This window comes from Orbicella franksi, chromosome 4, assembly GCF_964199315.1.
Source record: "Orbicella franksi chromosome 4, jaOrbFran1.1, whole genome shotgun sequence".
NCBI classification, from domain to species: domain Eukaryota; kingdom Metazoa; phylum Cnidaria; class Anthozoa; order Scleractinia; family Merulinidae; genus Orbicella; species Orbicella franksi.
In genome coordinates this window covers 14,413,920-14,427,727 of record NC_138148.1, presented here as the reverse complement: position 1 = coordinate 14,427,727, position 13,808 = coordinate 14,413,920, and the positions used below count along the sequence as shown (strand labels likewise).

General features: G+C 40.1%; 1 protein-coding gene across 1 annotated transcript; it reads right to left on the bottom strand.

Moving 5' to 3' along the window:
- Positions 1 to 211: 211 nt before the first annotated feature.
- LOC145483515 (uncharacterized) lies at positions 212 to 13,241 on the bottom strand. The gene is made up of 10 exons (XM_081462042.1): positions 12,619 to 13,241; positions 10,524 to 10,791; positions 6,099 to 6,602; positions 5,665 to 5,882; positions 5,408 to 5,506; positions 4,565 to 4,826; positions 4,168 to 4,286; positions 2,881 to 3,069; positions 1,342 to 1,611; positions 212 to 972 (listed from the first exon to the last, which is right to left on the bottom strand). Exons 1-10 carry the CDS (start codon positions 12,841 to 12,843, stop codon positions 532 to 534), a joined length of 2,595 nt encoding a protein of 864 aa, XP_081318168.1. The 5' UTR covers positions 12,844 to 13,241; the 3' UTR covers positions 212 to 531.
- Positions 13,242 to 13,808: the final 567 nt, after the last annotated feature.

The window sequence follows — 13,808 nt, the reverse complement described above, 5'->3', positions numbered from 1 at the left end:
CTTTAAAATAACCTTTCTGTTGTGGGCATTATGTCTGGAGAATCAAAAAATTATTATTAATTTTGCTCATTGTATTCACTGTGAAATTTACAGGTTACAGTAAGCCATAGAGCACTTTGATTTAACCAATAACATGGATTCACGAGTTAAAAAAATGCCTGATGTGGCTAAGGATGTTCAGAGGTAACGTAAACAAACCACAACAAAACAGTTCAGGACTGTACTAATCATGTTTATGTTAACCAATAAATATACAAAGAGAAGAATGTAAAGAGGAAGAAATGAACTCATTAAGTACTCATTTGTATATTAAAAAGGAGCTACCCTTTCTTGAAAACTAACCTTTACATAATTTTAATAATGTTTACAAGTTTGACTCATCCAAACAACCAAAGAACAGCTAAAACATTTCTATACTTTGCCCTCTAGCAAAGACTTTCAAGATAAAATAGAAACGTCACAAAAAAGGGATCCTTATGGTAAGAGCGCTAGTTATTAGCAATGTCTACACATAAGTCTATGGCCTTGTTTCTAATCTTCTCCATCACCAATCTCATCTATAACCTCAAAGCCCTCCATCAAGTTCAAATCATCATTGTTGGCATCCTCTTGTGCTTTCTCCTTTTTCACTTTAGCTTTTCCTGGGCCTGCAGCACTTCTTGCACTCCTCCTTGATCCTCGGCCTCGCCCTCTTCCCCGAGCTACACCTCCCCTGCCAGCTCCTCCCCTAGTTTGATTCTTCCTCCCTCGTCTGCCACCACTAGTCGGGGTGTTTTCTTTGGGAGGTGTAGCTTCTCTCTCTTCCTGTGAACTGCTTGGTGTCTCTGATTCTTGAGGCTCTTCTTTCTCGTTGTCCTCGCTGGTGCCAAGTTGGGGGGTGATGGAGAGTGGTATCTTTGGCTCCTCTGGCGCCTCTGGCTCTTCACTCTTCACAGGTTCGTTAACTGTCAGTGGAATGAAATCTTCTGTCTCCTGTGAAAGGGCGTTTTTGAAATAAGCATCAGTGTCTTCATTCTTGACCAAAAATGATCAAGAGATCAAAATAGAGAATGAAAACATTATTACTGTTTTTAACAACTTATGGTTATCATTGTCTTTTCACTGAAAACAAATGTAACTTGTCGGTTCTTTTAGCATGTATAAAATCAACTGGATGCTTGCCTCAGTCACTGCTGTTGAACGGCAAACAAATGGATGATGAATGACTGTCACAATTTCACTTGTCTATTTGTCATACAATTTACTCTACAAGCTTTAGATTCTGATTACTTCCAATGCTGCAAGTTGCAAAAATCCTCAAGAAAATAATTTTTGACAAGCAGCATTTCTGCTTGCACTTACATCAAGTTGTGGTGCCACTATTGACAGTGATAGGTCATTTCCTGAATATTCTCCAATGCCAGCCTGCTCTGCATGGTCAGATAAAAGTTCTTCCTCCTCCTCTGGTGTCATGGTTGTATCTCGCTGTTCATCACCGCTCTCTGTCACAAGGGAGTCATCATTCAAGTGTTCCATATTTTCCATGCTTACATCTAAATCAGCTGCTTCACACGTCATCTGGGCTGCCTCATCAGTGCCTTCAGGTGCCACCACAAACTTTGTTATCTGTACCTGTTAACAATGTTTGGAGTTTAGACTTTAATGAGATGACAAACTTGCAATAATTCATGCAAGATTACAATGTAAAACACATACAACAATGTACAGGGTGTTCACATCTTAAATAATTATGATACGCTGCTAAGTGCGTAGTCGTCAAAAGGTAAAGTAACATAAACAAACCCAAAAAACTCAAATAAAAATGAAATGAAACATTGAACAAAACACAGGTTTTGCTGGTCTACAAAAAATTATTGCAAAAAGACAGGGGTAGATTGGGTGGCTAGCCAGGCTTGGCTGGATCCCTTTTGGAGAAACACAAGATAAAAAGTGAAAAAGATTGTCAACATTATGGCAGAAGTAAAGGCAAACACTTGGGACAGGTACCTCATTGTAATTTCTACTTTGTTGCATTGATAGCATTTCTGTGTAGTAGTCCCAATTCTCAAATTGCAACATTTTAAGGGCATACCCCATTGACTCTGCAACCCCGAGGTACCAGCTAGCCACCCCCCTTGAAAAATAGGTGTGTCCAATAAATATGGCTGCAAGGGGAGTTAATTAATTTTTTGAATGCTCAGGTGCCAAACACAAAATCATTGTACTGAATTTTATTACGTGCTATTGCTTGGAGAATCGCACAGGGGTATTTTCGTGATGCATGATTAGCTGACTTTATTTTCTGTGAAATGTGAATTAAAGAAATTATTCTTTGTGATCTGTGACCTGAAGGTTTTGCGTGACCTGTGAAGAACTTGAATTATTAACCGATATTCATGATTTCACCACTCTATTCTACATGATTTTGAGATGTGAGTCCTCTGAATGGTTAGAGTCGTCTGTCGCATGTGATTTAGGTATGTGATTTGCAATATGGAGCCTTGGCCTTAAATGATTTTGCTTTCTTTAAACACTCTAGTGCAAGAGCAAGTTATTAAAAAGAGTACATTACTTGCTTACTTTCGTGATTCGAGAAAATGAAATTTTGATATCCGTGATGCGTTATCTGGAATTTTTTTGGTTCGTGAACTGTGCCAGAGACCCGCCCTGTATGACCTTGAAAAACTGCTTTTACACAGTTCAACAGAAGGCCCAGTAAAAGTGACCTAAAGGAATTTGACACTCTTTTCTTAGGTTTTAAATTCCCATCATGTCAATTGCCAGATTTTTCTTTTTTAGGGGAAATTAAAATTGACCACTCAAAAATAAAGAACTAACAGTATGTACATGTACATCAATGCAACATGAAATGAACAATCAAAGAAATCTTGCACTGCCCACCTCTGTTGGTTCATCAGTTTGCGAGTCCTTGCGATGAATTTTCTGCTTTGAAGCTGATGCTTTGATGTCTTTATCGAGTACTTCATATAACACCACCTCCTCTCCTTCTTTCGGCTCCAACACTACCTCTAACTCTTTATTTCGAGTTAACTGATGTTCTTCATACTGTGGGTGCTCCTGGACGTATGTCTTGAACAATAAAATGGTCACAAACTACAAATCAGTATTAGAAAGGTATACTGGGTTAGCATACCAAGGTCTGAATTTGAGCCCTGCCCATGTACTCCCCAAAGTACACCATGTGCTGCCCAAAGTTTTTGGTGAGGGTGTTTGGTGTGACCCTTGAAACCTGTACCCTATCTCAGACAAAAATCTGTGATTTTCCATACCCTGTTCAGGGCTGTCAATGAGGGCTGTAACCCACAGCACCTGTTACGGCCAAGCATGCTTCATGACCCCTTGATGGTACGCATGAACTTGCCTGCAGTTGGTACATTTCACCCATAAAGTAACAAGTTTGTTACAGGTGTGAAGATCAAGGCTTCAGAACAGCCCTGCTGCTTCAGACCTGAGCCAAAATTAGTACACTGCTCTAATATATGACTGCAGCTAGCCAGAAATGACTTCCATTTGCATAAACATTTGAGAAGGGTTGCTAATGCTGATGTGGAAAAAAATAGTTTCCAATACCAAGCCAGAGTGAAAAACATACTTTACTTCAGACCAAAAATGTCTACACCCCTTTTCAGATGAAATCGCTCAATAACCATACCTTTTAGGGCAGCACATACCTATATAGTCCATATTAGGGAGTTTCCCCCTACACTTTGGGGCCAGGGCCATGCCTCCCTCAACTTAGGTGTATAATTGAGTACCACGGATTTACAACTCGAGGAGTAACCCTGCGGTCGACTAGCAACCCACCCTAGGGGAAGAACTTACTCCTAGTTTCTTAGTGCTATAGAAACTAGGTTAGGCTTCAGCAAGTTCTCATTGGTTTAATATACAAAGAGGATGACTGGGTCATTCTCCATTGTGTTGATTGAAATGTTAGGTAAGGTAAGGTAAGGTAATTTATTTTACGTCAAGAACACGGGGAGTGGTTGCCCAAGTCTCCTGAGCCAGGGGCTCATGATAAAAGTGTTGATCCTTTTGCCTTGCGGTCTCTGTAACAGCTATTGGACAAAGACTGTTACAAGATTATGACTTTCTGTAGGAGTTAAAATAAAACCATGCCACAACAGCCATAACTACAGTAAATCTTAATTCAAACTCAGATCTACATACCTGATAATTCTTCTGATGTTTTTTGCCTTTAATATGACTTATCACATCATTTCCACAGCGTATAAATGTCTTGCAAAGGCGGCAGTTAAATCCCGACACTGCTTTGACAAACTCACAACCTGTTAGGAAAGGAGAACAATGCTGAACCATTCAAACAAATATGCCAATCACTTTTGAGCCACCTTCACATGAATCAGAAATAACACTATTTTGCAAAGGCAGGCAAGTATGGCATATCAGGGCGTATGTAAATTGCAAGGTACTGAAAGGACAACAAACAAAACATTGCTTACTGCAGAAGGGATAGCCTCCACACACACACACAAAAATCAAGGCAATTTAAATTCCTCTTCAGTTGACCTATCAGCTACGTGAAGCAAAATGAATAGCTTTTTACCTAACATGTTCCTCCCGCTTGTAAAACCATCAATCCTGACTCGTGCCTGAGTGACTGATGAGATAGTGATGATATTGCCATCTTTCATAGCCGTCTTTCTTGTATCACATGTGTACTTGACGAAGTCTAGATTTGTTTCAACATCTGGTGACTGTACAGTAGCTGGGCTGAACACATCTGCATCACTGGCCTTCTCTCTTTCATCCGATTCAGCACCAGTTCCTGCATCCTCCGGCTCGGACTTCTCTGCAGGTGTACTTCCCTGGAAGAACAGCAAAAGAGTGAAAACATGTTCTTTTTTAATTCCTACATGCATGTAAAATTTGATACCTATTGTATTAAACTGAAAAAAAAAAAAAAAAAGGTTAAACAAAAGTAGGGCTAATTTGGACCCCAGAAGGAAGACGTAGGAGGGGCAGGCCTAAGGAAACTTGGAGACCAACTGTGGAGATGGACAGGGGGGAGTTTGGATTCAAAGTCTGGCTGGATGCTGATGCATGTGCTAAGAACCAACAAGTTTGGCGAGCAAGAACGCAAGGCCCTATTTCCCTTGTAGGAAAACGGACATGATCATGATAATGATGATGATGATGATGATGATGATGATGATGATGATGATGATGATGATGATTGCATTAAACTGATTGGTCACATATATCATTTAACTCTTAAAAAGATTAACTTTCACTATGGGAGATACCATAAAGTATCATAGACATTAGTAATGACAGAGTTTTCAAGACTAAGGTGCTTAAAAGAGAATCCTAGCGAGAGGAATTCTTATTCAACACAATAAAGCAATCAAAACTTAACATCTCTTTACCAGCTACTACTGTATCATACCTGAGTGAAATTCTTGAACTCATTTGGATCAAACTCTTTTCCCTGATTTTCCAAAACAGTCCTGGCATGTCTTTTACCAAAGAGATGTTTGTGAAAACTCTGTGTACAAGAAAAAATCATGTATGCAATGAGTCTTCACTAACAGTTAAAGTACTTCTCTGAGGTAAGCAAAACAATTTTCCCCTCAAAATCCAAGTATGGGTGTTAAATACTAGGTACACGTTTCTGTAAGTATAGCTATTTAAGAAAACCCTTACCATCGGTAAGTTACAGATGATCTTGCATTCTTGACAAATGTACTTGGACCTTTTCCTGTCAAAAAGAGAGATCATCAAAGAATCGACGTCTTCTCCAATGAAATTGACAGACTTTGGAAGATCTGGCTGACTGTTTTCTTCTGGAGGGGCTATGTCAACATGCTCTTGATCTTGTTTGTCATCTTCTTGAGATGCATCTGGCTCCTCTGTGTCCTCATCTACTAAAAGATATCATTAAGCACATAATTAAAACAAAAAAGGAAAACAATCTGGAAGACACAACTGTAACACATATCATCCTTTGCATTTACAGTTGAACCTCCACTAACGGTCACCTCTCGACAATGATCACCTCTCCACATTGGCATTGGCCACTGAAGTGTGTCCCAACTGCCAAAATAACACCCAAGTAGAAAAAGTGACGCAATGTTAACCTTCTTTATCTGCTTCCTCTTCCTCCTGAATCTCTTCCTCTGCATCTTCATCCTTTGTGGTTTCCTTCACATCAGGTGTTACTGCCTTCTTGGCCTGCTGGCTCTGTGCTCCCCCTCCACCTTGCCTACCTCTGTTCTGTTGGTTTTGTCCAAACCGGTTGTTACCCTGTTGCCCACGGTTGCGATCAAATCTCTCTCTTTTGTTTCCATAGTTACCTCCCCCACCCCATCCGTCATTCCTCCTTTTGCGATTTTGCCGCTGCATGTCTCTTCCACCAGTCCTTGGTATCAGAGGTGTGGGGAGTAGTCCTCCTAGAGGAGAGGGCATGACCTGTTTAGCCCGTGCTTGAGCCTGCACTTGTGCTTGAGCATTTGCGTTAGCCTGTGCCTGCATGGCTGCTAGTAAGGACTGCGTCTGCACCATTGCCATAAGCTGCTGTTGTTGTTGGGCTAACTGCGCTGTCAAACCAGACCCCAGGCCACCTGTTCCTGACACACCCAATCCTGCATAATGCATAATGCAAAGTTAGCTTCTCAGTGAAAACATAACAAAAAGATTAACACAGCAAACAAATAGTTTTTGAGCGCAAGAAGCAATTCCAAGCTGTTAATTTAGTGAAAGACAAACATGAAGGTCAGAAGAACAAGGAAACTATAGAAGCAACAACAGCACTTAACTCACGATTAGTATTGAGTAGTGTTACTCTACCAAGAAGAATTTGAACTCAACACCTGGATGATACTTACTCAGTGGTCAAATATTTGCTTGCACAAAAAAAATTTAAATCTTACACAACATCTTTTTTAACTTGTACCTCTGCTTTGAAGACCTGCACTTATAAATATTACAATAAAATTTAAAGGAGGTCACTCCAAGAAGCTTCCTTTTTTGTCTCAACCTATAGCAAGGAAACATTGTGTTTTTCCACTCACCAAAATTTCAGCCTCTAAAGTGCCTACTATCCTGAAGAAATTCATATCGAAATAAGCCTGAACTATGACTTTGGATGCCACCATTTTGAAACCATACTTGGCAGCCAAGCTGTGTTTATGTGACGTCATTCCGTCCAACTTGAAATTGGCAGGATGCAGAAAAACCTGCAACTGACTTGGCATCCTTCAAAAGGTCAGCAAAATGTACTTTTTTATCCTCTTCACTATCTTCACTGATATAATTTTTGGGGTTTGGAGCATGTTTGACTTGAAATAATACAGCCAGCTCAAGAGCAGCCATAATGCAGAGTGGTAGTTAAAAGGCTTGTCACTTGGACAGAATGACATCACAAAAATGCAGCCTGGGTGCTGAGTACTGTTCCAAATGGCTGCAATGCTGTAAAATTTTAGGCTTATTTGGAGACGAATTTCATGAGGAAAACCTGCACTTTAGAGACTGAAACTTTGGTGAGTGGCTAAACATAGTGCACGGTTTTTATTTGCATTGGCAAAAAAAATATGTTTTTTGGAGTGACCTTCTCCTTTAACAAATTGACAACAAGTAAGCATTAATTGTTGTCCTTCTGTAGCATATTTAATTGATTGGCATTTAAGCACCGTTTATAGTTAAGCCAATGTTCCAGGCTTTGGCTGATCCATTGCATCATCAGGGATAGAAAATATTCTGCTGTACAATCATATATAGTAAGAAAGCTGATGAGGTGTGATGTAACGACAAACGATGTTGATTAAAAATTGTGACACATTTAGGGAGTGTGAGATATGTGTAGGGTACAATCATGAACAGCTACTGTTTTAGTTTGATTTCTCTGTGACTGAATGAAAAGAAACTTGGACCTCCTAGATACAACCAATTGGATGCAACACCAGAACCAATGTGCATTTTGTTCGAGGCTTAGTTTCAGTTGTGTGTATCTGCTTTGCATTCTGCTTTTACAACATTTGACAAATAACTATCCTGCATCCAGCAACATCATGTAAAAAGCCGTGTGATCAAACAGGAACTTGCACTACAGAAGAACTGCATAATACACACAATACGTAAAAGACTACAAGCTACATTTTTAGACTTGCAATGGAGACTGCTATAAATCTGTGCGAGCTGTAAATCATGGCCCTGCATGAAAGAACTGTAGAAACCAAAATTTCGTCTGCTTCAAGAAAATGCCAGGTTTTGTTTTTTTCCCAAGCTTCCATGATCTCTTTGATCTCCACTGGGAACACTGAGGGATCTGGGAAACAAACCTTCCTCTTTTCTTCTGCGTGGCAAGTCATTAAGTACTTAATGAATGATATCATTACATTGTGCACATTTCACAAACAGTTTGCTCAAAACTTCGATTGTTTTGTCAGGTCACTACACTGGATATTCCAAAGAATACTATTACAAGAGTGTCTCCACTGTGTGAAAGTTAAACTGGATGGTGTGCAGATGCGGTTCGATTGCTATCACTAAGAGACTGTGGGGAGGCTTTGGCCTACATGTACACAAAGAGTTGTTACAGAATCATTTAAATTTACAGTGCTCCAAGTACATTGATGGTTAGCTCCATTCCATGCTATCACGTGCCTTGTTTGGTTTTGTCTCTTGGCATTTTAAACATTGAGGATTTCTAGCAGCCAGCGGTCATTACTGCAAAAGTCCCTCTTTTCTTGTGATCACAAGACTTTGTTACATTGAGTCAATGGACTTTGTTACAAGGAAATCCAGGTTTTCACACCAAACATTTACACAAACATGTTAATACTTAATTGTGCACTTTACAAAACATACTGTTAAGTGTCACTGGGGATATTCCATTTGTGGTTTTGGCACCACAGGAAGAAGGGGAATGTCTACTACAGTTCATTTAGAGTAAAGAAGAAATCATGGTGTTCTTCTTTGGTTTAAAGTTTATCCTCTAAGCAGCTACATATGTTTGTTCCTACGAGTCGTCAAACAAAGCCCAAGCTGGTTGCTCGCTGACATGCGGCGTGAATGTATGTCAGACTGCAATTCAAAGGTCTGTGTCTAACAGTTTGTCCAGTCGATTAAGATGGAAAAAAGAATCCAGGGTCATTTTTGCACAAGGTACATGTAACAGGATTTCCAGAGCTCAGATAAATAACCAAATTGTACACAACAACACATATACCTGCCACAAAATGTAAAATTAATGTCAAGAATGGCATCTGGTGAGAGAAATTCATGTGTATTGTACATGATATGAAGCAAACTGTTGTAAGGAGGCCAATATCCAATCTTTGCGCTATCCCACTTGGCAGCTATACAGGGGAAACCTTAACCCCTTCATCTCCACTGGTTAAATTTCTCCTGCTAGTCAGAATAAGTACACTCAAATTCACAAGTGTGACATGTATGTTCTTATAACCAGGCACAGCTGAAAAAATGTGATTGCACATGTAGATAGTAACAGTAAATGTACAATAAAAGAGTCAGGGACTAATGCATTCCAGTGTTGAGTTCAAATTCTTCAATGCAGAGGGGCAGCATTATTTTATCAACAAAACAACAGACACATGATAAAAGATGGAGATAAGCAAGTGCAAAACATTAGAACAAGGACAATATATTATTACTCCTTCTTCTGTCATTATAAAATGAGACTAACAAAACACGAAAGGCTTGAAAGATGATAGTTGTAATGCAGAACTGCCATTTTCAGACATCAGTTGGCTATATTATGACTGGCAATCATACAGAAGAGGACTTAGTGGTACGTCAAGCTTTAAAAATCACCAAAGGATAACACCAATGTATGACTGCCTAGCCTCTTGCAGCTAGTTCATAGCTTAACAACAGCCCTTTTGATAGCTTGCTATGTAAGTCTGCTATCAAAATGTTTTGTTCATTCTGACCAGGTAACCTATTGAAGAGGTCAACCCCTAGAAGAATTCTTTGCAACATCCAAGGATGAAAATGATCTGTAGGATAGTTAATACCTGTACAGTTACTGCTCCAAAGATAAGAAACAAATCTAATAACAGGGTACAAGAAAAATTCTGATTCCAAGCAACTTTCAAATTTTGCTTGCCCAGGACATTTCCCCATTTGCTCAGGTCTTTCAATGGACAGCAGAAGACTTGCCTAGCCTCTTGCCATTGGACAAGTGAGAAGAGAATGTAACTTGTCTGAAAAGAAAATTTACTTGTCTGGGATAACCAGACTGTTGCCTCATGTACTGGAAATTACAAGCACTTTGAGACAACTGGCACACTGAACTTAACAACTTGACAAGACAACAGAGTTATGCAAAGAGTTACAAGGTTGCACACGAGGAAAAACTGGAGAAGAGCACAGTTGAGGAGAGAGAACTCATACAAAACTTAAAAGACATGTAGACTACAAACAGTACTAAAGAGAACTTGGAGAGCTTGTTAGGCAATGCCACATAAACGAGTGCAAAGTAAAATTCAGTCTCACAGCAGTATGGATTGACTGATCAATCAATGACATAATTTACACCAGACCTTGCAAGGGATTTGATGGCAGCTCTGGCACTGAGCGATCGCCAGGCTTAGCACCCAGGATTCCAGGTCCCTGATTAGAAGGGCCTCTGTTGCCTTGCGACCGATTATTGTTGTTGCGATAGCGGTCCCTGCTTTGATTACGATTTCTATCGTTCCTGCTATTGCCTCTGTCATTAGACCTGGAGTTGTTCAGGTGTCCCAAAGGATAACTGACAAGATTTGACTGACTTCCCCGTCGCTGGTCATCTAGATATGAGGAGTATGAAGGCTGTATATAAAGTGACAAAACAGAGGCAAGAATTGCATCAGTACAAAAGCACTATTCATATTGCCATTTTCCTTCCTGATGAAGAAAGAAAAAAAAACCCATAAGCATCATATTGAATGGCATGAATTCTGCATTTAAAAACATGACAAGTCAGTTGAACACAAGCCTGACTCAGTGCCATTACAGTATATACAAATACAAAAGACATCCACAAAATCCCTCCTGGTGTAAAGAATATATACATAAATGCTGTTGCCATAATTGGGTTTTGTTGCAGTATAAGCAACAGTTTATCTCCTATGTCGTTCACTTACGTCTACTTGTCCAGGAGAAAAAATGCTAGAAGCTTTCAAGAAATGCATCTCAGGATTTGGAAACATGAAGGCACAAACGCATTATACAGTCTCTTGCTTTGTACAATAAATCTCATTGAAATCCGGATAAGACAACTAAAACTGAGCTTCTCATACCAAACCTAAGAGCTTTTGACTTGAAACCAAGCCATTAACACATGACAATCCTGACATACACATGAATCTATCATAAACCTGCAGAGACAGGTGTTTTGCAAGCTGTAATATATTCCATGCCACAGTTTAATCGTCAAGATGCGTTTATCTTGGATATCAAAAGTAATAAGAAATTATGATAACTTTTCCATCCTTATGTACCATATTGTAGAGTAATGTCACTTACATTGACCATCAATAGATAATACATTTGCACTTTTAAAACACATGGGATTTATGCAGACAAACAGTGGAGAGTTGAATATCATTCAGTAACCTAGTAAGACAATATCCATGGACATGCTGGTGGGTTCATGAAATAATAAGAATGTGTACGGCAACTTTAATTTACCCACTTGGATAACTCTACCACGTCATGACAATTCTCAACAAATGAGAAACTCTGAAGACACCTGCACAGTATTTTAAATGATCAGTCTCTGTGTTTTTAACTTCCAATTTTAGGCATTTGTGACGGCGTCACGGAATACTGACAGCCGTAAATAGGAAGGGGATTAGTCTCTAAACAAACTGTCCCGTTGAACTGCTGATCAAGAGCTCAAAACAGTTTGTAGTATTAAGGAGGCTATTTTTTTTAAGCCGTACTCAGCTTTATTAGAGCTATTGTAGGCAGGAAACGTTTGGCAGAAACATAACATGTCTGCGCAAATTAAAGTGTGTCGAGAAAGAATGCTTGAAAGGTTTGACTCTGTAAAGATTGGCCTACTGTCAGGTCAGTGGCCCGATTGAATGTACAAATGTAGACCTGCAAACGATCCAAAAAGTGATCCAGACACAACTTGTTGTAGAGTTTTTCAACTGAAGTTCAATAACAACAGCGCTGAGTGAAATAAGCTTGAGTCAACTTCTAGAATCAGTACAATATTGCAGCTGTGCCACAGCTTTTTAGTCATGTCTGGAACTCAGCGAGGACGGTTTGAAGAGAACCAGTGAACTACTAAGCTTATATGATCGTTGAGTTTTACCATGCTAAGTGTAACAGAAAGGTGTAACAGCCACGGATGCAACGCATTTACTCTTTCTATCTCCTAGTTGACAAAAGACATATTCAAGATTAACATATTCTGCGAGCCAAAGAGGGCTGTCCTCAAGGATATCGAGAAATGCAAACAAAGAAAGTGAAATAAAGCTTAAGCTTTAGCAGAAAGCGTGTCATTCTCAGTCGAAAGGTCTTTTACAGCGTGAAGTTAGACAAGGAAGCTTCGGATTTTCCCGTAACACGTGCTTTCGGATCAATTAACATTAAACCACCCATTTCACATTTGCTTTCCCCGCAATTTAAATAGATAGAGCTTACTTCGGGTGAAAACCTGTCGCGGGAAGACCTTCCTCTCGAGCCACCACTGTCCCGACGAAAGTCATCGTCTCGCCGCGAATCTCGATCACGGTCTCTATTAAAGCGCCTGTCATCGTAATCCAGTCGATCGCGTCTTTGGTTAGAATTTGACATTCCATGCTGGAAGTTGGAAAAAGCCTCCGAAAGTGAGGGGATGTTCAGAGGATACCTTCCCAAGCCTGACATGTTCAAATTTCCGATCAAGAGCACCTAGGGCTACTAAAATGGCGAGCGAACACGAGGGACTACATCCGGGAGTTTTGACTTCTCCTGAAAGCTCCCGGATAAGGAGTGGATTGGACTTCAGGAGAGGGTGCCGGATCTTTAGCGACATATAAATGGGGTTACCCAAGGAGCTTGGAGGGAAGGGGGCGTCTCTAGGCAAAACATTGGTGATGTTAACTGGCTGCCTGGCTCCGCTAGCCCCTATGGTTATTCCAGGCAGCTAGTACTCTAATTTTTACTTTTAATATTCTCATTGAAATTGTAATTTTTCCTTTAGCAAGAGTGAGTACAAATAAAGATTGATTGATTGGTTTATTCGCTCATAAAGCGACTAGATAGAGGAACCCAGAGCTATTCGCTCTTTCGTCAAAGAAAAAATATTACAAAAATGAGCGACCATCGATGAGAATTGACTTTACCAAATACATATGTGGCAAGGGACCTCAAACGAAAATGCTGCTGAGCAGGATCTGTAATAGATCTGATCGGCCAAAACTAGAGGTAGAATTACAATTAAGCAAAGTTGAAATCTAAAATGTCAGAGGAAAAGTTAACACCACCGCGACATGATAGATTCCAAACTAAAAGCCAAGCTGCAACCGTGGACAGTTGTTTCGACCTGGTTGTGTCCGGGGCTACTCCCCAGGGGCTACTTCCCGGGGGCTACTCCCCGGGGGCTACTCCCACATGAAAAGGTCAGGGATGTTCGTCATCTCACGTGGGGGTATAAATCAAGGATTCTAGTCTCACTTAGGGCGTTCATGACCAAGTCCCTATTTGTAACTGTCAAATTGCCTTTCAGGGTGCACTCGAAGAAAATATGATAAATAAAAGCTGTAATCTCCGTACTTTAGCCTTGATATCTGCCAGTTTCTCGGGTCCAGATTTGTGCCAAGATAAATATAAGCGGGCGAACCCCTCTTCAC